This window comes from Poeciliopsis prolifica, unplaced genomic scaffold (genome assembly GCF_027474105.1).
Source record: "Poeciliopsis prolifica strain line A6 unplaced genomic scaffold, Auburn_PproV2 SCAFFOLD009, whole genome shotgun sequence".
NCBI classification, from domain to species: domain Eukaryota; kingdom Metazoa; phylum Chordata; class Actinopteri; order Cyprinodontiformes; family Poeciliidae; genus Poeciliopsis; species Poeciliopsis prolifica.
The window spans coordinates 11,667,834-11,693,570 of NW_026562384.1; the positions used below are offsets into that span (position 1 = coordinate 11,667,834).

General features: G+C 38.9%; 2 protein-coding genes across 4 annotated transcripts in view; one reads left to right on the forward strand and one right to left on the reverse strand.

Annotated features, from left to right (window-relative positions):
* The first annotated feature begins 2,203 nt into the window (after positions 1–2,203).
* On the forward strand, positions 2,204–5,717 carry LOC129363027 (T-cell leukemia homeobox protein 3-like). The gene is made up of 3 exons (XM_055034923.1): positions 2,204–2,897; positions 3,895–4,132; positions 4,667–5,717. Exons 1-3 carry the CDS (start codon positions 2,471–2,473, stop codon positions 4,848–4,850), a joined length of 849 nt encoding a protein of 282 aa, XP_054890898.1. The 5' UTR covers positions 2,204–2,470; the 3' UTR covers positions 4,851–5,717.
* Positions 5,718–5,803: 86 nt separating this feature from the next.
* The window catches only part of LOC129363028 (Kv channel-interacting protein 1), a 42,937-nt gene continuing 23,003 nt past the window's right edge, over positions 5,804–25,737 (reverse strand). For 2 of the 3 annotated variants that reach the window (XM_055034924.1, XM_055034926.1), the window contains 7 exons: positions 9,571–9,695; positions 9,164–9,233; positions 9,015–9,085; positions 8,793–8,900; positions 8,602–8,706; positions 7,679–7,741; positions 5,804–7,275 (listed from right to left, as the gene is read on the reverse strand). In XM_055034924.1, coding sequence (XP_054890899.1) covers positions 7,228–7,275; positions 7,679–7,741; positions 8,602–8,706; positions 8,793–8,900; positions 9,015–9,085; positions 9,164–9,233; positions 9,571–9,695 — 590 coding nt within the window. In that variant the 3' untranslated portion in view covers positions 5,804–7,227. Of the gene's footprint in view, positions 7,276–7,678; positions 7,742–8,601; positions 8,707–8,792; positions 8,901–9,014; positions 9,086–9,163; positions 9,234–9,570; positions 9,696–24,377; positions 24,904–25,737 lie in introns of those variants that run through there. The other variant, XM_055034925.1, reaches the window with a different exon arrangement.

The window sequence follows — 25,737 nt, forward strand, 5'->3', positions numbered from 1 at the left end:
AATACGACAATATAATGAACCCAAAATGTGCGGGTTCTATAGAGATACGTATTTTTTTATGTGTTTTACGCATACTTTGTAGCTTTTACATGGATGTGAAACACATTCACCCAGCAATAAATGTGCAGTGACAACAATGGGAATTTTCCAGGGAACGTTTGTAAAATCTATGTCGGTTTTGTTTGATTTGCGGTTTATGGACATTTTTTATTTTTATTTTACTCTAACAGCTTGGAAATATTTTTATCGTTACAGTTCAAGCTTTGTGTCTTTTCTTAATTTTGTAACTCGAAATAACAGCACTGAAATCTTCACTTGATGGTGTTCGGCCGTTCGTCCTTTCATTATCCCATCAAACTGAATCCAGGACACCAACTGTTCAACAAGTGTCGGAATGGTAAAAAAAAAATAAAAAATATGACCGATTGTGCCCAATGCGTTGCTGAGGAATGTTGAAATATGCTTTATGAGCTCCATGATTTAGCCGCAAGAGTCATCGAGAGAAACATAAAATTGTCTAAAACGATGACAGCTTTAACAGACCAATTCTCCCCCATCAAAAGCCACCGGTGAGCTCACATATGGTCAGGGTGAAGCAGCCAACACTCTGACTCTGTCCATATTGCCAAACAAACACCTCGGGCCTTGTCCCATCATATTGCTTTATAACACTTTATTGTAAGAGGCAGGATGAGACTTTTTCAAATATATATATATATATCTTATGTGAGGTATATTTATATTCCCATTTGAATTTGGAGAACATGGCCTCTCATATTGCAGCAGAACGACAATATGCTTTATCAATATTTTGAGGATTTAAAAAAAAAATATATATATATAACATACACTTAATTAGATGTTTTTTCTTTGGTTGTAAAAAATATTTGTCGACAGTAGGAATAAAAAAACACACAAAATGATCTGCGTATATATATATATATATATATATATATATATAGATTTATTCTGCTTAAAATATTAAAAATAGAGTTAATAGTCTGAACATGCAAATATGTGAGCCATCCGTTTGTTAAAGTGCTGTAATGTGATCGCTTAAAAAGCCACCTGCCGCATCCAAAGCCGATGCACATTTGTCTGTCCATGAGACAAGTTAGTGAAAATGAGATTAGCCGGTCACTTTGGGCGCCTGTTACATTGAATCTGAGCGCTTAGCAGCTTCCAGAGCCCGGACACTTTATCTGGAGTAGCCCGTGGCTTTCCCTTGTCAGGTCATTTAATGTGGTACTGGCCATCACGGGAACAAATAAGGCCGCGTAAAGGAAGTGTTTGCCAAGCTCAATGGGTGCTGCCTGTTTTCTGCCAGTGCTCAACACGCACCCTTTTTATTTCAAAGAGCAATGAAATGGTTTTGTCGTGTCATGGAATACCCGTGCGTAATTGCGCACCGGATTGCAGTCCAAACGCTTATCTGATGCCCCTTTTTTCAAAAACATGACAAAAAAACATTTCTGGCTGCACATTCAGGAAAAAAAGATTAAATAAAAAACTTGCATATATTTAACAGTTTAAACGACACTAAGGAGGAACACTCTTTTTGATTGTTGTTTTTTGTTTTGTTTTGCTGTTTTTTTTAAATCTGACGTGTTTTATTCATTTCAAGCCTTTTATGAAACATTCTGCACAAGTGATCCATATCTTACAGCCTTAAAGCTACGTGACAGTTTTCTTGGGAGATTCTTATTCACGTATATGTGAGATAATAGAGTCTGAAGATGTGTCAGAAAAAGCAAGAGGACAAATGAGGCTCAATGTGTGTCTCGCTTGAAAAGCTCACGTTGTGATCAGTTTAGACTAACGACAATAAAACTTATAAATGAGCGTTTTGGACACCGATGTCAGATCTTATAGTTTGTAATTTGTCAGAAATAATCAAATTCATTTTGATTCTTTGGTCTTTTTTTTTTTTTTGAGCCAAATAAATGTTCAGAGTTAAAGCGCGCGTCTGTATTGTGTATTTATGTTATTAAAGATCGTCAAATGAAAGTCTGACTCACTCACAAGGCCTAAAGACGCTATATCTTACCATATATACATATAAAACACTCTGACACTCGTGGTTATGGGAAATCTCGATTATCGTGCCAAAGCCTGGGCCTTCCCCTCTGCTGACATTCAATCAGTCATTCCGGTGCCAGCCAATGAAAGGTGCAGAGGGATGGAGGAGGACGTAGCTCCAAGACGGAGCGCTTTGATGCGCTGAGAGGAGGACAGAGCGTCACATCTCTCCAAACGCCCATCAAACTTTCGGCAGAGAGGACTCAGTGCTCCGGAGGAGGCCTGTTCGAGAGTACGCACTGATTCTTGTTTTTTTTTTTTTTTTTCGGACATGCCCAGCGATGGAGTGACTTTTCACGATGAATTTTGGCACAGTTTGACAACATTGTGAGTCCTTTCTGAAAGCTCCGTCTCCACGTTTCCCCCCATCCTTTCAGCGACAGAGCGAGGGATGGAGCAAGCACCAAGCGCGCCGAGTCCTCCTCCAAAACCAGTCAACCACGAACCCATCAGCTTCGGCATCGACCAGATTCTGGGAGCCGGTTCGGAGCCGGAGAGCGGGCGCACGCCGGGCAGGCAGAGTGGATCGGATTTAAGCAACGGGGACGCCTATTATAGCCTAGGAAACCCGAGCGGTGCCAACGCGCCCTCATACACAGCGCTGTCTATCTCCCTCTCTGGGATCATGCCTCCAGCGGATCCTTCAGGTTCGTACGGAGAGAACAGGAGTCTGGGCAGCCGGGGTGTGATACGAGTTCCCGCTCACAGACCTGTAACGGCCCCGGGACCCCCGGCACCTGTCCAGAGCGCTGTTCCCGGGTTTGGAGGACTGTGCTTCCCTTGGATAGGAAACAGGTTCGCCAAGGACAGAATATCAGGTAGGCCAGCTGCAGACCTAATGGGATCCCCTCATTAATATTTGATCATGTTTAAAACGGCAATAACGGCTCCTTTACCAATATAACTACACGCAGCTGGTTGTTTTCACCCGACAGGCAGGGCTTTGTTCATTATGTGAATAGCAAAAAAAAAAAAAAAAAAAAAAAATGCAATTACATATTTAAAGACTTGGACACCCAAAGCCACGTGAAGAAATTATTATTCATAACATTGAACATCAAGACGACTCAACTCAATTCAACAAAAATATTCATGGAACAGCAAAAGCGCTGACATTTAATAAAAATAAATGTACAATAAAGGTATGCAAAAAGTGGCAAAATGGAAAAGTCCAAGCTTAGATAAAACAATACTCTGTGCTTCTGACTCAGGTTTTGGTTCAGTTCAGGATTTGACACATCAGATGAAATGAGCAAAATTAATAATGGAATATCAAGAAATCGATTTGAATAAAATAATAACATCTTTTCCACACAAAAAATGGAGAAAAAGTTTCCTCTCAGTAATAATAGTGATAATAACACTGAGCTATATAAAACCAGTGCTACCATGTGCTGAATTCAGCATATAAAAAATATAAAAGTCAGCAAACAACATAGTATACAGAGAAGGAATGTTTAATGTTTCAATTGTTCTAAATTATGAATTATTGTTGTTGCAATTATAAATAATAGCTAATAAAAATTGCTAATTATAATATGATCTAGAATTAGAGGCCAAAGTAGTTTTATTTAATTAGTGTGAAGCAAAAGTTATTATGCTGAAATATTCTTGACTGAATGTTTATTTTTCTCTAAGATTTGTTGTTTAAAACTCTAGAATATATATAAAGAGCTCCTATTAGTTAACTTTTGTCTTGGCGCACATTGTGAGGAGTCTCCGGCCCTGGACCTCATGAACTGAAGCAGTGTGTGTTACATCTTGTGAGGGTTATTTCCTGGATCTCTCGCTCATCCTCTCCCTTCCGCCTCGCAGCGGCTCTGGTTCCTTTTGCAGTCACTCGGCGGATAGGTCACCCGTATCAGAACAGGACGCCTCCGAAGCGGAAAAAGCCCAGGACCTCCTTTTCCAGAGTCCAGATCTGCGAGCTGGAGAAGCGCTTCCACCGGCAGAAGTATCTGGCCAGCGCCGAGCGAGCGGCTCTGGCCAAGAGCCTGAAGATGACCGACGCGCAGGTCAAAACCTGGTTCCAGAACCGCAGAACTAAGTGGAGGTTGGTGGGAAACTTGAGACAGTTGTTCCGGTTCGCTAGTGTAGAACTTCAATATTTACTAGTTTTTTTTCTTTTTCAAAAGAATATTAGCTTACTTTTTATTTTATTTTATTTCTATCCCATCCACATGCAAACCTAACTATTCAATCGATATGTATACAGTTTAAGGAAGATCTATCTATCTATCTATCTATCTATCTATCTATCTATCTATCTATCTATCTATCTATCTATCTATCTATCTATCTATCTATCTATCTATCTATCTATCTATCTATCTATCTATCTATCTATCTATCTATCTATCTATCTATCTATCTATCTATATCTATCTATCTATCTATCTATCTATCTATCTATCTATCTATCTATCTATCTATCTAAGAAAAACTTTGTTTGTTGCATTTTTAAATCTTGGGTTATCAAACTGAAATTTATGTTCGAAGCATTCTGTCTTTCTCTGTGATCTTGAACGCCATTTGTTTTCCGTTGCAACGACTTCCTAAATGTTTTATTCCTCCTGTCGTCTTTCAGGAGACAAACAGCCGAGGAGAGGGAGGCGGAGCGTCAGCAGGCCAATCGCCTGATCCTGCAGCTGCAGCAGTCCGCCCTCCAGAAGTCCCTGAGCGAATCCGCGGTGTCGGATCCACTGTGCGCCCACAACTCCTCCCTGTACGCCCTGCAGAACCTCCAGCCGTGGGCCGAGGACAGGGAGTAGGGACAGATAAATTAAATGAAACCACTGGGACTTACTTTGATTCATGCTGTGTGGAGGAACAAATGTGACTTGAGACTGAAGCATGGGTCCTGTCTGTTTAAGTGGAGGATGTTAGAACGGGACATTGAATTCTGGTGAGTGATGCGTACTCAGAAGCAGAAACTGTGGATTATTTTTTTGTTTTCCACCCTGGGTGGAAAAAATCAGAACTTTGCAAAACAAATCTGAAACAGACTTATTCAAAAAAAGAAAGAAAAAAACAAAACAACTGCCACTCTATTTGTTCTCATATGCTTGCACTTATTCTGTTCATTGGAATAAGACAGGGAGGAAATATCTTGTATGCAGTTTTAGATGAGGGATGTAATTTATGTCACACTGTAAAACATGCAACTATATTGTTTTATGAGTGTGCTTTCTCTTAACACCCATTTCTGGGTGCGTTGACTCTGCAAAATGTGTCAAAGCAGAAAAAAACCCCCTGATGTTTCTCATCATTTTTTCATTTTTGTGGTGCTTATTCAGGTCCCATTGATAAAATACTTCCTTTAATGCATTCTCACAGACCTGCACATATAAACCTGCACATAAAAATAGCAACACTTGGGCCAAACCAAAAGATGCCAAAAATATTGCATTTTGGGTGGAAAACGTCATTTGAGCTGTAATAAAACAAAGACAGACTTCAGGAAATAGGAAAATTTCACCCATGCTGTAAGTTAAGATAATAAAGGGAGTGATGCATGCTCAGAGATGTTGCTAAAGTCTTTTCATATGCACATTATTATGTTTTTGAATCAAGCCAGAAAACTCTGTTTTGTACTTTTACTGTACATGTGTAAATAATATTATAAACTGTTGTTGTGATGTTTTGTTTTTCATTTTCGCTCATTTCTGGTGCACCAAAAAAAAAAAAAAAGATTTTCAGGTTTTTAACGCCGTTATTATAATAAGGTAAAGGAGGGGTGGGGGGGAAATCATGAGGAGTAGAATTGTAAAACATGACATGAGTTGTTTTCTTTTCCCTGAAAAGTTTATTGATAAATATGACTTTATACAATATTTCAATACACGCATCATTTGAAATGACAGTTTAAATTGTCTATATGCCTGTCTCTACCTCTCTGTCGTCTTGTCTGGATTTCTGCAACTCATTTAGATTACATTATTGGCTTAGCACAGTGAGTAAAAGCGGAATATTTAAATCTTTCATCCTGGCTCAATCATCAAAAACGATGGCTCTTGTTTGAAAAATGGCTTCCATTCCTCCAGAATCAGTTTTGAGGTCTAGCTCTCAGATCTTTGCCTTCCTCCATCACCCTTCCTCCCCTCACAGTGAAATGTTGGTCACTCTGAGTCAGTGTTTGGTTTTTGAATGAGACAGAGCCGAAGACAAAACTTCCGTCTCTCCAAAATATGCTTCTTTTCACTGAAGGATCCTCGACATGAACTGATTTCTGCACATGCCCAAAATTAAATAGCTTTTCAAGCAGGGCGTTGGCATTATGGCACCACAAACAAACACACAAGAACATGCATATGTGTTGCTTTCTACCTGTAAGCCAACTGATGTGCTCTTTATTCAGCAGATATTGAGACAGGCAGCATAATTACAGAGTTATAGCCACTCGGACAACAGGACACACAGGTATCAGAATAAGAAACACAGACAGACATCAGACAGTAAGAAAAAGCCACAAAAACAACAATTAAATACCTATAACACAGCTTAGTTGTTACAACGCTCAGGAACTGACTTATGACGTCTTAACGGACACTTAGTTCAGCGCTGCAAAGTTATGTGCTCTCAAATGTCAGCACTAAGACAAAATGTCTTTGCAATGCACACCAAATACAGTATAATGTGGGCATCTGCCCTACATGCTTCATTAACTTGCTCACTTTTGCTGCACTGTTACATGAAATAATGCTGTAAACAGATTGTTGCTTGGGACACTTCACCTGTAAGCTGCTTTTTAGTTCAAAACAAGAGACAGACTGGCCCAAAGGAGAGACTGGCTGCATATTTACACAGTGGCAATCCCTTCTCTCCCCCTCCCAAAACAAACACAGTCCAAGCTGAAAGTAAGCCACAACAGTGATAAATGAAGGAGACAGAGACGAGGTAGACACTCAGAGAAAGACCAAATGAATCTGAAAGACGATTTCAAAAACCAGAGAAGGTTTGTTCGCCAGAGATACATTTCTAAACCCAAAGTGGCAGTTAAAGCTCCTTGTTTCGCTTCTCTCTGAGGTTTTAATGTTTTTTTGCTCCTGCAAACTTTTGTCCGTCTTTCATTCTCCTTATCCTTTTTTTCCCCTCGTCTCTTGCTCTGTGTTGTCATCTGTTGCTCCGCCCCCTCCTGGCATTTGCCATTTAGATGACATTTTCAAAAAGCTGCAGAGACCTCATGATGTTTTCATCCTGTGGAAAAAAAAAACGAAATTAAAAAGCTGACTTCAGATAAGAGAGCCATCCAACAATCACCCTTTAATTCATTTTACAAGCCACTAGGGGGCGGTATAAGGTAATAAAAGCTTAATGATCTCTCTCAACACAAACACACGGATATGGAAGATAGCAAAGACCATAATTAATAGCCACTATAGTGAGACTTGCAAAGGTGGGAGGCCTTTAATGAATGGTGAGTAAAGTTAGTTTTATTGGAGGGATAACATTTTGCCGACATTTCAGATGGTCAAATCCATTTTTTAGAAATAAAAACAAAACCACAACCACAAACTCAAAGTTTTAGTAATTTTAAAAATAATAATTTCAAACACTGTGTGCATCTCTCAGTTTTGATACTTTGAAAAATGAACTCTACCTCTTGACAAGAAAGGATGAATTCATCAAGCGTGACGACACCGTCTCGATTTTTGTCCATTTTCTGTGGACAGATGAATGCATGTTAAAGACAATCAAGGATATTGCAAATATATTGTTCCTTTACCAAAGTAATACTTGAAATTTCCACATTTTGTGACATTAGAATATTTCAATGGGATTTTGTGAGTTTGATGGACACAATAACTGTAAAGAGGAACAAAAATATGTAAGGATTTGGATATATATTTTTATAATTCCATTATAATTCCATTATTTTCAATTATTTGGAAAAGTGTGGCACATTTTCCAAATAATGCACTTTGTTGCACCATGTTTTTCCAGATTCTTTGAAAACAAAGGATTGGAGGATCTATAGGCATACATTTTCAACTTCTGCAACAAATTCGTCATTTTTATCAAGCTCTGAACTTTGACTTGGCCATTCTGGGTGACAAGGAGAATTAATTTTGTGCCAGAGAAGTTCATGTGTTGGCCAAAAAGTTCAGGTTTAGCCACAGTCTCTCAATTGGATTTTGGTCTGGACTTTGACTGGGCCATTATAAAATACTTTGATTGAAATCCTAAATTATCATGAGGGTCTTCAGCACTTGGTCATTTCACAATTATGTACTAATTTGTGTTTTTCTGTCACATAAAGTCCCAGAAAAGTTTGTGGTTTTTAGGACAACATAACATTAGAAAAACTGCAAATTCTTAATGCTTTTCCAAGAAGCTGCATGTCTAAAATACTTCTACATTATGACACAAAATTGTGAGATTAGCATTACGTTTAGTTTGGACATCTCTCTAAAAGTACACTTTTCATAACTTCTAGATGTATAAAGCATAGATTTCTGTTAGTGTCACTCCTCGGTGTTCTTGTTTTAGCAGATTTAGATGTAGCGGTCACAATGTTTGTACTTGGAAGAATGCATCCACATGTTGTCTGGGTGCATCAGTTTTCAGGACAGGGTATGTGTATTTCCCCATCATGTCATATATTGCTCTGACAATGTCTGTCATCTCCTGTGGAAAAAAAACAACAACAAAAGAGGTCTGAGGTGTAAAATCCCACTGCTGAAGTTAAAAAAATATATATATATATTGCAAACCTCTTTGTTGATGTATCCATCTCTGTTGATGTCGTAGAGATTAAAGGTCCACTGGAGTTTCTCTGTGACAGAACCTCTTAGGAGAATGGACAAAGCTGTAACAAAGTCCTGGGAAACAAAGATACAAAGATGAAATCACAAACTGAAAAATCGTAGAAAGGGGAAACACCTTCACATGGTGACAGCCAACCAGCCAGAGATGTGGAAAGGAATAAACCAAACCTCAAACTTTATTGATCCTGTGTGTCCGGTGTCAAAAGCATTGAACAGGTAGTGAGCGTAAGTGCTGGCATCTGGAGCAGCAGATAAAAGGTGCATTGAGTAAACCGAAATGGGTCAACACAGAAGCAAAAGTGACACAGAGTCCTCACCCCCATGTGGAAAAAACTGTGAGTAGATTTGCTTGAAGGTTTCCTCGTTAACAACTCCGCTGGGACATTCCTGAAAGGAAAGAGGGGCAGGAAAACAGACAGAGGTGAGTGGGATGTGCCTGAAACAAGAATCAAACACGAAGACAAACAATATTACTGTATTCTTAACATATTTACATATATTAAGAAGGAAACAATCCATGCAATACAGACGAATAACTTGAGTACGTTTACACAAAATAAGATTAATGTTGCGATATAGACATTGTTAATTTTGTTGCATAGCATCAACCTAATTTGCACCTCTTTCTTCACCTTGGTTAGCTTGTAAAAAAATGATCTAATATGTTTTCAGGACTGAAGATGTCATATTTAGAGCAGATAAACCATCTTGTAAAGTTTCTCACATTCTTGAAGCCCCGATAGAGAACTTGGAGCTCTCTTTTACTGAAGTTGGTTTGAGCTTCGAGCTGGTCGAGCCCCTCTGGCCGATGACAGACAATGGTCATCTCCAAGTCATCATCGGCTTTGTCTGAAAAGAAACGCAAAGAGGAACATTTCCAGTTAGCTTTACAATGCAAATCATATAATTTCTATACATTTTGCATGTCTACATTTTGTAGTATCCAGATTTCTGCATGGAGTTTGAGTGTTCTCCTCATGCATGTGTGTTCTTCCCACAGTCCAAAAACACACACATTAATTTAATTGCCACTAAAAGTTTGCGTGTCTATGGTTATTTATTAGTTATCCTATAATTACAGAAAGCATATATATATACATATATAGCTGTACTGTAGAAAAAAAATAAAGCAAAATTGCGTAAATGAAAACAAATCAAGATCTAGATTTATATCTGTATTTATTGTTATATAAAGACTTGATTTAGTTGGGAATAAATTATTGAATCACTGAACTGCAGTGAAAACAATATAACAATAGAGATAGACCCTCATGTGTTTTATGCTTACAATCATAACACACCATCACAGCCTCAAAAAAACTTAAGACCTCTACACTCAAGCAATAAATAAATAAAAATCTTCTTTCACATCCTACTATATATAATATGCAATGGCAAGAACCAACATGATCCTTAAAAGTGAGCTCAGTCTTTGTGGAGCCTTATTTTGCTTTCATTAAATTCTTCCAGTTAATCAGTAGAAGAGAGAATGAGACATGGCTCTGCAGAGAGGTAGAGGTCAGATCAGCAGCTCTGTGTTCGTCCTCTGTTGGGCCCCATCATTACCAACTCATTATCCACCTCGCTGCAGGGGAAGGGAGAAAGGACACACCGCTGACTTCTCTCACACACGGCTAAAGGTGAACATCCCGGCATAAAATCAAATACCTTCCCTCCATCTCTTCTCTCTAACAAATCCATCTTCACAGCTCTCAGACCCCTTAGCCATCTGCAAAGTAATAATTATGTATACTGTTATAACTGTGCATAATTTATTAGAAGTGCTAATAAAAATTCAGAATATGATAAAATGGTCATAATGGGAAGTAATAAAAGCTTGGAGCTAAAAAGAGGAAGAAATCTCTGAGATGTTTAGATAATAAAAAGTGATGTTTAATGAAGGCCTTTTCAAGATGATGTCAAAGCATTGGATGAGGATCTAATATTAGAAATGCATCTGCCTTACATAAAATATCTGCACTGGGCCTTAAGGCTGCAGGACTGTCGCACAGAAACCCCAGTAAATAAAACTTCTACTCTTCAAACACGGGTTAGAAAACATAGCATGGTGTAAGTTAACATTGTTGCAAATAACTTTTTCACTTTCTTGAAAGTTCTGTTCAAAGCACAAAATCTCAGCATCAGTTGGATAAAATCTTTACTTCTACATGTGGATATTGCTTTGATTTGATCTGATAGTTTTAGTAGCAGTGGATTTGAAGCATAAAATGCGATCAGAAACTTTTATTTCAGCTTTTGATTAATGTGTAGCTTCAGGTTCATTGTGTTCTTTGCAATCAAGACTTTGAAACATTGGCAGTTTTGAAATTGAGACATTTTTATATCTGTGGGAAAACCATTAGGGCTTTGCAAAGCCTCATTACTCCACCGCCTCTCCAAGTTCGTTCTCCCAATAAATCACGAGGACAAGGTTGCAGTGCAGCTACAGATATTTTGAGTTGCATCACAGTCACCAGTTAAACAATTAAAATCCAGCATACAAGGCACAAAATGTTTACACCCTGTACACATCTCGAGAAAGATGGGTTTGAACTTTACTTCCAGTTTCAAAACAGCCAAGTTAAAGTTACAGATGTTCAGAACTCAGATCAGGAGTCTATCAAGTGTTTAAATACCATCTCAAACCCAACGCTGTAAAGATAAGCCATCCTTTTTTTTATTGAGCTATAACTCTCTTGAACGACCCAAAATTTGCTGCCAAACAGAACCTAAAATACTGCATCGTCTCTAATGTTTCCGCCCTGAATCTGTTCGACTCTCTGACATGCTGCAGAAGGTCACAAGTTTCATTAAGCAGGGAAGTCAGACTTTATGGCATCTTTACCAAGGACTGCAGTTACAAAGAGACACACCAAGCAACAGCGAGTATACAACAAAACACAACACTTTCATGAAAAACATTACAAAGTGCAACATGAGACCGACGCATCCGTACTGTCGTTCTACGTAGCAAAACTTTGAATGCAATCATTTCACAGTTAGGGTTCATTCCTAAAGTGAAGCGACCACTATGTGGAATGTCCTCTTTCTAAGATCATTATGTCTTCCAAAAAAATTAATTTACAGCGATTATTTTTTGTCTTTCAAATAGTGTCCTGGGTATACCAGTAGCAGCATGTGTTGCAGAGGATCTAATCAAATCAAGCAGTTCTTATTATTCAGGCGTACAAAATAGATTAGATTAACAGAGCTGATGTTTTGTGCCATCTGTGTGGAATGAATAGTGTTCAGTGTTTTCTTATATAAGTTGATAAATATGATTTTAATTAGAGGGTAAGTATAATGCTATGAAATGACTGAAGACATAAATGCATGTGTTTACATTCAATTGTTTATCTCACAGACAATCGAGTTTAATCAACTGTGCAATTATATATCCTCTGCTATGCGATGTCAGCTGTTTGCAATGCTACAAAGGAATAGGGGAAACAAAACAATAGCAAGGAAATTAAGTCATTGCAAAATTTTGAAACAAAGAGCAGACAATACACAACCATTCAGGCTTTACAACTGAATAACCAGCACTAAGAAACAGCAATTGATCCAGAAGTCCAATTAATCCTGTTTAGTCATCCTGTGACCTTTCTCTTCCATAAACTTAGTGTTGGAACTGTTATTCTTCTGACTGAATCAGACCTGGATTACAGTGCAGTAAAACTCACCCTCCACAGCGATGACTCCCAGCAGGTGCAGCAGTTTGGCGGCACCACAACACAGCAGAACGATGGCTATCGTCTGTAAGCTGTTGTCCCTCTGCTCCTCTCCTTCCATTCTGATCTCTTACTAATGACAACTTCACATGATGATAACCCAGAACAAGTAACTTTGGAACAGCCTCCATGAACTTTGAGCCGCCATGAGCCTGCTCCACTATAACAGAAACATCTGCACTCCTCTGCTTCTCATCTCTCCATGTTCCCGAAGCGTCTCCCTCCCATGTCCCGACCTTTCCTCCATCCCAGTAACTCTCTTCCTGTCCTCCTCAACCCTTTGTTCTCAGTCCTATTACAGTCTCTGTGTCCTTCACTGCTTGAAGCTGCATTTTAACTGGAGGTTCCTCTCTGCTCTGTACAGTCACACTGATGAACTCACCTGCAGCTATAGGATTATTTCTCTGCGCGTTCTCAAACAGATCAGCACTACGTTAATTGCTTCCCATTTGCATACAGTCATCTTCACTGAGCAGAAACTATTTTATAACAAAGTGACATTTCTTACTAAACAAGCTGAAGTCTTGAAGATGTATATTTCCTTTTTTTTTTTTTTACCGGGTGAATTATTAAATTGACTGAGCTGCAGAGGTTATGGGGTCAATCTAAATTGGCAAGAAAACGACAACTTGAAACTTCCAACTACCAGCAGGGGGCAGCACAAACCAACACAGCGTCAATGTTTGACGTTTTACATTCAACCAATGTCTCAGAGATAAACAAACCCACAGCTTATTTTTATAAGTCATTTGTTCCCAAAATATTAATCTTACATGGTAGATATACAACACCTTGCACAGGCATCACTCAAGCTGTACTCTCTGATTGAAAAACCCCATGACTTATTTAAAATACTTCAAATACGAACACCAAGTCTTTTTGCTAAATTGAAATATATATTTAAAGTCGCTTTGATGAAGAGTGAGATTTTACATTTATGGCATTTAATTGTTTTGGTTTACATGCAAAACGTTCAGTGTGAAGAAACGACAACGCTGCATTTCAGCCTGAACACTTTCTAGAGTCAGTTTCCTGCTATGGGAATATGTTTCTTCAGTAGTGCCAGAGAACCTAGTCAGTGTTAATGGGAAAATGTCTCGAGCTAAGAGCAGGTCGATCATAGAGGGAAACTCTGAGACTCACGAGGTTCAGCTGCCACGAGGTTCAGCTGCCAGTCGAACAGAGACCCTAAACACAGTTTGAGGGTTTAGATCAGTAGGCTCAAACTTCAGTCCTCAAAGACTCCTGCAACCTTTAGGTGTCTTTGCTTCAGCACACCTGGCTCCAATATTAGCTCATTAGCATATCTCCTGAGGGCTTGACGGCATTCCAATGAGGCAGTTTCGCAGTTTAATTCAAGTGTGTAGGACAAGGGACACATCTATAAGTAGCAGGACACTGGCCCTTGAGGACTGGAGTTCCAGAACAACATTTAGATAAAAGCACTTTCTCCATCCAGTCTGACTGAGGTTCAGGCAGTTTGCAAAGATGAACGGAGAAAAATGGCAGTCTATTTTTTTTTTCTTATTGCAACAAAAGGAGGTTCTGCAGAAGTTCTTGGCTCAAGCAGGCCTAATGCAATGCACACAATAATTCTCTAATTTTCAAGATAATTATTGAATTATGAAAACCGTGTATTTGTTTTCCTTTCTGTCCAGAAAAATGTTCTGGTTTATGTTTATGTATAGCTTAAATTTCACACTGATGTATGTGGATACATTGTTACAAAATGTGAAAAGGTTTTGGCAAGGCACTACCTGCCTATGTCTGAATAAAAACTTGTATGCAATAAGTAGGACTACGTGCTCATGTGATGGTGGTATTCCCATAGTTAATTTGGATAATTACAGTAAAGTACAACAATACATTCAATACAAATCCCACCTTCTGTTCAGCAGAAACTTTGTTTTGCCTCCATCTCTACAAACAAGCCAGCTGTTTTCATTTAGCAACCTACACTGATAATTTTCATTTTTCATCCTGCTGCGGTCTGACAGTATCTCACGGTTTTCAAGCTTGATTCTTGTAAATTGCTTCTTCAGCCAAATGAGTACATGAAAATGTTAATGATAAAATGAACCAAATAAACTCAAGTGAAGTTTTTCTGCCTGCAGGGGGCTCTGCTGCACCACAGAGTTATTGCTTTGGCCTCCTGAATAACAGCTGCAGACTAAGAAGAATTTCATTTAGAGGTAATATCAACATTTAGTCTTATTTTATGAGACATTTCAAATAAAATTAACTAACAAGAGCTTCACTTTTAATGCCAGTTACCATTTCTCCCATTCAGATTGTAAACTGAAGTTTCTAAACAACTCTTCTATTTGACAAGATGCACAAACACAGCCGATGAAGATAATCTCTGCAGTCAAAAATGCATAAGAAAACACAAAGCGCCAAACTTGGTCTAAGAAATTAGTTACCACAAACAGAACAGAATCATGTAAGCGTCACATTTTATATGGAGTGAGACAAAAATATAACCTTTAACGTCACATAATGGGGGATATCATCCTATCAGAGGACAAAGCAGGCTGAATGAGTTTACTGTGCTGCAAAATGAAAAGCAAACACAAAACGAGTCCACCTCAGTAAGCTGTCAGCAGTAGATCAGACATTGAGATATTTCAGACAAAATAGTTCCCGTGTTTTTTGTTTCACCTGCTGAGGTTGTTTAACTTTAAAGGCACTGTTGATTTTCATAAAGAGACCAAAGCAAGTCCCTGCTCATTAGGACATGAAAAAGGTTAAATTAATTTATAACCACTTGTTGCTTTTAAATCATAGAATGGAATAATTCCACATTTGTAATAATTTGTAGTACAGGTGTCACAAGGTGAGGGAGGTTTTATACCAACATCAGGTGTGTTAATGCTACTTTCTGTAAATTACAGATTTGACTTAGTGTGGCATTGATTACAGTATTGAGCTCTGAAGGAATTAGTTGTTTGCTGACAGTCAAGTGCTACAGCTGCTTGAGAGCCACCGATTTTCTCTAAAGGACTTAAAGGATAAAAACAGATAAGAGTATTTTATTCTGCAGTTAAAACTTACATTGAGATGGTGATTTACAAACAATTACAAAGTGAGCCAATTTCCGTCCAGCCAAAAAATGTGTCTGGGACTCTGGGTGTAATATTGCAGATTTCATTCCTAAATATTAATGAAATGTTTTTTCATAATAGGACATAAACATGATGATTTTCCTGGCTAAAACCTCTAAAGTCGCTGGAAATATTTAATGTTATGCAACTAAGTAAATGAAATGTAGTTTTTATGAATATGAAAGTTGTGTTTCACCAGTGCACATGAAAGGCAACTGTGCTTTTCACCTGTGCAGCATTTCAGTCTTAGAATTATATCAGCTTAACCTACATCTCAGCCAAGTCTCAAATACGACCAGGTGCAGACAGTAAACTGATGGATGTTTTTCGTGTTGGAAAATTCTGAACTGGAAGTGTGAATGTACAAAAAAAAAAAAAAAATCCCAGCTGAGCTTTTGTGATGCTGAGAAAAATAGAAGAAAACAGAATATGAAGAGACAAAGGGGTTTGTGTGTGGGAGGTGGTTGTGAAACTAGATCACATGAATCAAATCACACAGTTGTGATTTCAGCATAAACAACACCAACAGGTGTAGCGTCAAATAGACGCTTGTTTTCATCCTCTGAGAAATCTTGAAATCAATCATATAGCTTAACAAGTAAAACACATAAAATACAGGTTTATCTCCAGATCTGCACTTGTTTTGTGCCTTTTATGAGAGCTTTAAAAAAAAAAATCATAAGTACTGCATCCAATTGGATAATCTTCCCCTTCTCTCCTTTTGATTTAACGCTACCTCAACCAAGCACAATTTTCTTTAAATGTGAATAAAGTAAATTAGGGCCAGCTGCTTTTATATCACAGAAAAAAAAATCAGTGCATTTTGTTTAAAATGCAAAATGTATGTCATATTTTATGTTATACGTTTATGTTTTAAGACATAAAACAAATATGTCAACACAAACCTGCTCTTATGGGTTTTAGTTAAAGGCATCTGGTTTAAGAATTGGTAAAATGGAGGCTTAGCACCAGTATTGCACTACATTAATATTCATTGTTAAATAATTTATTATATTGCCACTGCAAATAAATGTAACATGTTTTCCTAAAGGAAATTCTGACACTATTTAGATAAATGAGTGGAGTTTCTCAGCTCAATGCAAACCATTACTGCTGATGCCGCAGTTTTTTTATTAAGGTTAGCAGGTGCAATGTGAGCTAACTTTTTCCAGGTCAAGGAAATGTTTGTAGAGCAACAACAAGTCAGAGCAGCTTCCCCTGTCATACTTTAAAAGTTTTAAGCCTATTTAGATAAATGTGAATGCCAATTTTCAAATGGGGAGAAATCGTGTAAATGCCCGTCATCTACCAAACTGTTTGATCGACGTATGGATTTCAGTGCCAGAAAAGTGACAATTTTTAGGCTCAATAGATTACATTTTTACAGAAAATCTGTTTTCCAGTATTTGTTCTGTCAGTCATAAGTTAGTCCTTTGCATAATTTATGTGTTCAATGCAAGCCTGGTCTTTCAGCTACAGAAGTCTACAACCTTTGTACAACTTTAAATGCACCAGCAAAATCAAAGGCAGGATTTTGTCTAGATCCAGCCTGTTCAAAATGAGCAAGAAAAAAAGCTTTAATAACGTATAACCACAAGAAATGCTAACCCTTATATTGCATCAGTTCCTGCAGTAAATGTTTGCTCACATTGGTCCCTAGTGAGCACTCAAAGACATAAAAAGAAGAAGATGGGTTTTTTTGTCGAAAAATTGATCCCAAGTTTGGGAGCTTTTCTAGCTTGTGCATTATGTTCTTTTTTATTTTAAAGTTTCAGAGTGTACCAACAATAAATATCAATGAGGATTTACAATATTATGAAAAACTTTGTTTCAATCGTTACATAAAGGATTTTTATTATTTCCATTGCTTTAAAATACACCATTTATATCTATTTGCAGATGCTCTGCTCACATAGGAGAATCGCCACATTAAAGCGGTTTTGTTCAGGAAGAGTGCTGATCAGAAGGGATGGCTGTGGCTCGGTGAGGAGAGAAGGTGTCTGGCGATCAGGAAGCAGAGAGCCTGATGCCAGATTCCCCTGCTACATGTCAAAGTGACCTTGGATGGGACACTTTACCCCATTTTGTCAACCAATCTGTGATCAGTGTATGCATTTATACGTCTTGCGAGTTCAGATGGGTGAATGAGTCCAGTGGGGTAAAAGCGTTTTGAATTCGTTCCATTTGTGAGGCGGCAGAAAAAACAGAGAAGTCGGTCCCATAACAGCTTTTCTCAGCCAACGTTTAGCTCACTGATGATATTAGACATCAGGTTGTTTTTCAGGTGGGCATCTCGCCAAATGTTTCCAAGATTAACAGGCCCACAGAATAATTATTAAAGAATTACTGTATTCAGCAGGAGGTTTCAGAATCAGACAAATCTGTGAACTGCTCAAAATATCTAGCAAAAACATCTTTTTAATCAGTGGGCTCAATTATGTGGATTCTTGTAATGCAGTGGTGCAGACTGCAGAATAAATTACTGTTAAACAGGTAAAATCAATTAAATTCTAGATAAATAAAAAAGCATGAGTGGTGCAGGGATTTTCCAATACTCCTCACATAGACTCCCTTAGGCGGATGGATCTTCTTCATTTAGTTAATTTATTTAAGATCTCTGTCTCAGTGGTTCTCATACCTCCAATCCTACCAATTAAACTACCAATTAAACTTTATCCAGGGGTGTCAGAGTTTAGTGCTTGGGGCCAAGTGAGGCCCTTGGAATGGTTTTTGTGTAACCTACAACTCAAGAATGGGAAAAATATGGACCTTCATCACAGTGCATGTACGGAACGCTTCGATGTTTTTCTTCTCCCCTGTTTTCCTAATGAAAAGGTTTATTTAGCTAATTTCTTAGTGTTTTTACAATTTGATTCTCCCAGTTAAGAAAGAGATGTAAACTTGTATAAGCAAAGCATGGCTCCTTCAGAAAACTCATCTTCATACATAAAATGTTGAGTTCTTGTAGGTCATTAACAAGGTTTTCATTTAACTGGTGCGATTTAGAAACTTGCATGATTCCTGCACACCTGAGAGGAGTTTAAGTAAATCTAACATGGAAAGCAAACTTCAGAGTTACCCTTTCATTTGCCAAATGAGCTGCAGTTTTTCTGTCACTTTGATGCATTTCTTGAGTCATTTATGACATTTGCAAAACAGTGAGAGCATTTCTCAAAACAATCTGTACAAACAGAAAAACACCCTGGATTACCTGCAAAAGCCAGTCTCTGTCTCAAAATCCTTAGTTTGTCTCTCAAAAGTAAATATCTGAATCAGTGAACCTGTCAGTGCCTCAGAATGACAAGTTTTTGTTTCTCTGTGTGCAGACAAAGCAGTCAAATTGATTAGTCATTTTGTCAATAAACAGTGTAGTCTGGAGGGATCATTTGATGTAAACCAAGGTTTAAGCTTCGATGACAAGCATTGTGAATTGCAATTGTGGGAGGTCAGTAGCAAGAGATTGCAAAAGATTTCTTGTTTTTACCGTAATTTGTTGTCAGACCATGACATGGTGATTCAGAAAGGAAGAGAGAGAAATGTGAACACAAGACGGTCTCCTTAAGAAAAACTGAACATCTTGTGCTGTAAGAACTACAGAGCAGTCTCTTTTATTTTCCATCTCCATGCTGAAGCTGAGAAAAACATAAAATCCTTTTTGTGGTTAAGGAATGAAGAGTAGGGCGAGAGGAACTCCATCAGGATCTTGTTGTGGGTTGCAAACCATTCCCTAATGACGACGGAGTGATGGAAACTGACGTGTCCTTGGCCCTGTTCTGCCTCTTCCTCCTCACTCCTCTTCCTCTTCTTTTCTCTGACGATTGACTTTGTCCAAATTCTTGTCCTAAATGTAACATTGTGTTGTTCTGTTGTACATTCTATACCTGCCCTTAGATACGTAACTGTATGATATTTCAGTGCTGTTTTGATCACTGGTTTATTATTGGTTTATTATTAAGCTACTTTGGAGAAACCCAGGATTCACTTGGGAGCAATTGATCAATTCTTCTGAGAATTGATCAATTCTGGAGAGATCTAGAAGAAAAGTCTAATGGAAATGTGTATTACAACATCCCTTTGAGCATTTTTAAGACTTATGCAGCAAATTTATGCTCAACTTTTGAGGAAGTTAGGATTATTTAACAGAAAAGCATTTTGATCAACAGGACTTAAGCAATTGAAACTGTAGGAAAAAGAAGAGAGTTGTACAAAATCCACTTGCATGGATTTACAAATCCACAGAAAAGAGAAGTTGTTTTTTTGATGTCCTCAAGTGACAATGATTTGAAGATTGAACAAATAGTTTTGAAATTTCCAATTTGGTTCTGAGAAATGCACCAAAGCGACTGAGAAACTAGTAAAAACTGTAGGGACTAAAAACAGGAAAGCTTGTTGTTTAGCTCTAAAACCCCTAAAATCTAAAACCTCCTCTTTCCGCAGAACCTTTTGCTTAATATATCACAACCTAAAGCTCACATATTTTCTCTTCTCCTTCTTGCTACTATTTTTAATTCTCGTCTTATCTCTCCCTCTGCCAAACCTCCTTCTCAGCTTTCCACTATGCCGTGCTCCTCAGCCTTCTCATCGTGCTTCCTGTAATCCTTGCCAGAGAGTTTGTCATTTACATAATCTGAATTAGCCTAATCTGCCATCCTGGCCCACGGAAATGGGCCGCTCTTCAAGAAAGTAGCAACTCCTCTGGCCGTGAGCTTCTGGGGCGGTGTGCAGTATGCATAGTAAAAACAGATTTTATTTGCAACAATAGCATTTGGGGCTCGTAATCGTGCTCCACATGGCAAAAACTGTAAAGTGACATGCCTTGTTTTCCACAGAAACAAATCCAAGTCAGGGGTTTCTGCCTGGGCTGTTGGGTGGTTAAAGGATAGTCCAGTGACTCACTCACACAGACACACTAAAAGGCTGAACACATTACTTCAGGAGTCATTGAGAACCAAAATATTATGCAAATAAGACAATTTTCACTCCCCTGCTTGTGTATACACACATCATCAGCCCGTGAAGGAGAACTGAAGCGCCGGAGGGTAGTTGCAGCTTTGCGTGTTTGTGCAAGACAAAGAAGTACACACAATGCCACTTCCTCACATATTAGTGTGCCACTGTTGATTATGTTTGGAACGAGAGAGTCAAGTATAGCCCATTTAGGCACACTGAGCAGCATGCCAATATTGATTTTTGAGTAAACACACGTCTAGACTCCAACTATAAAGGAATACATGTGCGCAAATACAAACTGCTGGGATGCCAAGGGATGAAGATGACTTAACAAGCACTCCCACCAGGTGATGAGAGTGTGGGTGATGGAGGAAAAGGAATCGGAGAAGTAGGAAGACAAAAAAGGGGGGGAGAGGTGTTGTGATAAGGAGGTCTGCAGGAGCAGATTGTGTTAGCAGCATGTGAGCAGAAAAGTGGCAGAAAGTAAAATTAAAGGGAAACAAACATGGGAAAAATTGGAGTGGAAGGAAGAAATGAGAGAAGCCGCAGAGAGAAAGAGCAAAGCAAGAATACAAAAATGCAAGGAGATGCGGGAAAAAGCAAACAGTAAAATTCAGGAAGGGAAGTGTGGAGTGACAAGTGGAGAGAACAGAGAATGGAAGGAGCAGAAACTCTCTACTGCAGGGATAATGTGAGAAAAATTCACCACGGGGGTGAATTTTTCTCCAACAACTTCTCCAGAGATGAATTCTGGCTACAACAAACAAACGAGGGTGAGAAAACATGATCAAAAGGTTAGGAAAAACAGGCTTCATCAGATAATAAAAAAGTTCAGAGTCTTTGGCTTTTAATCTCGAAATAATACAATCGTGCACTCTCTCTCTCTCTCTCTCTGTCTGAGATATAGTCATTGTTGTGATTCTGGGTAACCTATCCCCAACACCATAGAAATAATGTGTGCGATTACTGCTCTACCAACCCTACATGGAGCTAAAGCCGCAAACAACTCAACACCAGAATTACAAACAACCTCCAAATAGCTCCAGCTTCATGCCCCGTTCTGTCATGTTGTCGCACAACCAGTGTGGGGTTATAAAAAAAACCTTGTTTTCATTTGCACAGAGAGTCAGCTTTCACACTTTTGCACACTGCGAGGGTTTCTACAACCACTTCTTTTTTCTTTTTTTTTTCAGAATAGCAACAAATTACGCCTTCCCTTTTTTCACACCCTCAGGGAAGGTGTTTGGGCTTGTGGTGGAGGAGGGAAAAAAAGGGCTTATTCAAGAGATCAAACCAGCCATATGCGCTCACTTGGAAAATATCCTGTGTGGTCTAATTTGGACTGAAAGCTGATAACAGCCTGCCTGGAGACATAAGCTTAAATGACGGCTCACTATTAACATACACTATTTCAGTTCTGGCATTGATATCCCCACTTTATTGTGCTCAGTCATTACTGCTACCAATTTGGACTTGTTCGATACTTCAGGAGCATGGGTTCATGTGAGTTTTATCAAAACAACCAACAAGGCCAAACAGGCGTTCTCTCACAAGGAGCAAGTTTTTACGAGAGGATGCCACTTCAAGGCTAAACTGCAGAAATCCATCTGCCGTTCTGTGTGTTTTGCTTACTTAGGGAAAGCCCCCAATCTCATCACCTCCTCCACCCCCCCACCCAACCCTCCCGCCCCAAAACCCACATCTTTTGTTGCCATGGCTACCATGCTTCCAAGGTAACAGCAAGACGGAGAAGAAGAGTGTGAGCAGAGTGACAAATACCTCCGAAATGTGTGTTTACCAGCAGTGACGCTTGTATGCGTGCACACAGCCAGACAGAGTAACACACACTCATCCAGGTGGTTGTTTCACTTCTTACAGGAGATTATCAGCACATAGAGGGGGCTCCATTAACCATCACACCTGAATGCTGCAACTTGGTCTTCATACCAGTCCACAGTAAACTATTTAGCCCTACAACGTTAACGAGAAGCAAGAACGCAGACATTAGCAGAGGAAGTTATTCCACCTCTTCCCTAGTGGTAGATGAAGGACATTACAACTTCGTGCAACAGCAACACAAGCAGCGGCAGAAACAGCAAACAACTAAGACTCTTATGTGAAAGGGAGATATTAAAATGAACTTATTTGTTGTTTCTATAAACATGTAAGCGACAAGTTGGAAAAGTAAAGTTTAACGTCCAGTTTTACGCTCTCAGATTTTATTGAAATGCCCTTCCTGGATGACTTTGATCCAACAATATCCGTGAAGAAAGAAATATGCTGACATCACTACCAGCAGAACAATGGGTTTTCCACTTCTTTGATCCCAGTATACATGCACTACTGAGAACGAGAGTAAATCAAAACATTTTTCAAAGAAATGACAGGACTTGATGTACCACAAAGTCCTTCATTTCATCATGATTAGCAACACATATCCTTTTTTTTTTTTTCAAAACAACTTTTAAACATGGAAAGATAGAAAATTGTGACAGCAGTTTTTGAATAAAGAAATTGTCCCTGTGGACAGGTCAACCATGACATTCAGTGCTAGAAACTACAACAGTGATGACATTGTTGTCGCTCGTTACATACATCTGTCTCGTCTGGTCCTAATTATAAAAACCTTTACAGTTTTCCTAAAGCCTTTAAAGAACATGAGGAAATCACAACCAGAAAAAGAAAACAAGTTGACACATTGCACAATGTTTAGCCTCACTCAGGACCTTGTTCTGGATTTTGATGTCATGCTATGTTGCCTTGAAGGTCAGACATCGGATTTGAGAATAATGTCAAAATTTAGTTGGGAGTTTAGTAAAAACCTGTTGGATTAAATATCTTGAACTCATTATTTTTCTATTCAAACACTAACAGACCATGTTGACAGATAGAGGACATACTGCACTACTTGTACCTGAGGTTTACCAAAATACAAATGATCGGAAGAGCTGAAAAAACAAACATCTGCAGCTTTCACAGTGGTTCACAAGCGTGACAAGCATTTTGGATTGTGAACTCCAGGCTCCAACATTTTCGGTCTAATTTCAGATCTTGGGGGTCATTCTTGTGTTCTGACTGGGACTTCAGAATATCTGATTTATGAGAAATAAAGTGAATGTAAAGGCCACCTGTTGGTATAACCTAGCTAATACAGGGTTTTTGGTTTGACTACAAGTGTGGATGCTGATGTTTATAATTCAGTGATTTTGGAAACCATTCTGGCAAATAATTAGTGCAGTGACTGTGTTTAGTAGTTGTTAATTCTGGTGTTGATGAGTACAGTGCCTTAACACTGCAAATCAAAAGTCTACCAAGTTATGGGAATTTGCTGCCAGCAGATGCATGCTGACAGTAAATGAAGCATAGCATCATTTAGGGTAAAGAACATTCGATCAGAATATGTTTAAATACAGTGAGAAACATAAGTCTTCTTGTTGTAGAATAAAGCAAAACAGCAGCAAACACACTATCCAACTGAAACTTCACTGTTGAATAAACAGATGCCCTGTTTCCACTTTGGTGAAATAGTTTCCTTATTATTCTCATTTATCTTAACAGAAACACCAGCTATTCATCTGCACAGTGCTGCTTGCATATCCACACTCTATATTTAGGTGTCTTCGCTTTAAAGAAGGGAAAATAGGAAGTTTCTCTGCAGACATATTTAACTGCATGCGTGAGTTTCTGCCTGTGTGTGGGTGAGAGATTGTGCATGCATGCGTTTGTGTTTGTGTGCGCTTCCTCACCCCTGGATGGCCTCCTCTGCTTGGTCTGCATGGTCAGCGTGCCAACCACAGCCCCCATGTTTGCCGCTGTCGTTGTGGAAACAAGCGCGTCTGGATGCTCAAGTCTATATTTCTTCGTCACGTGTTCGGACGGCTACAGCACACACTCCCGCGCCCTCCTTCCCTCCTCTCATCCTCCTCTCCTCTCTCTCACTGGCTGCTCTCAGCATAAACCCTCACCCCGTCATCCTTTCATGCTTTCCCTCTTCGTCTCGCAGCGCTCCTCCTCGCCCCCTCTCTCTCTCTCTCACCCTTTTTTCTCCTCACACCCCTCCCCATTCTTTGTTTTTCATCAGGGGTTGTTCTCTGCCCTCCCTTCTTCATTCCCCTTTTTCCTCGCTCTCCATACATCTATCACAAGCGCCACTGCTGGAGGAGAGCATCAGTAATTCAGCATGAAATCAGCAGGATGTTGATTCACCAAATTATAAATTAATATGAGTGTACCCTTGATATGATAATACTGAGTGACTCACTCTGCATAAGAACAACATACACCCCAACTCCCATTACATTTGTCCACCGAAAAGCACCTGTTAGCTTCTGATGGAGAAGAAATATTCAGCGTTGAATATTGATTAGAGAGGAAGCTATAAACTGTGGGGTGACAAATAAAAAAAAAAACATGCGGCTGTGACGTAAATTATAGAAGTCCCCGACTGTTGGCTGCATTCTTTATGAAAAGGCCACTTCAATCTATCAACACCTCCATCACCTCCGTCTGTCACGCCTGCTCATTCATCCACGATGCCCCAACATTCTCATGCACACCAGCGAGATGGATCAAGGGACCTGGAGTTTATGTGTGCCTGGTGGTGGATTGACTCCCGAGGCAGAACAAAAAAAAAAAAACAGCAAGAAAGAGAGATGGGCTGAGAAAAAAAGGAAAGAAAGAAACGCTTAAAGTCAAGGATGTGAGGAGAGAGGGGGATTAAGAGCAAGAGGAAGCTGTTGAGACATTAAATAGGACAGAAATAGGGGGATCAAGACAAGTATTAGATATTATAGTAGGAGTGTTTGGCTCATGACAGTAAGAGCTAAACACACAAGTCAGAGACATTTTTTTTACAGTCCACAGAAACTGGAAAGCAGCTCCTACTGCAAACACAGTGTAAAAGTGTTCATACCGCTTCAACTTCTCCACATTCTGCCTCATTATAACCAAAAACTTCCACTAATATGTGATACGACAACAAAAGTAAAGATTGATTGTAAAGTGAGAAGAACAGGATTCGTGATTCTCAGATTAGCTTCTGGTTTTTATTTTGAGTTATTGCACATGATGTATGAACTTTTTCAAAATTCTAACAATAATCTCTAA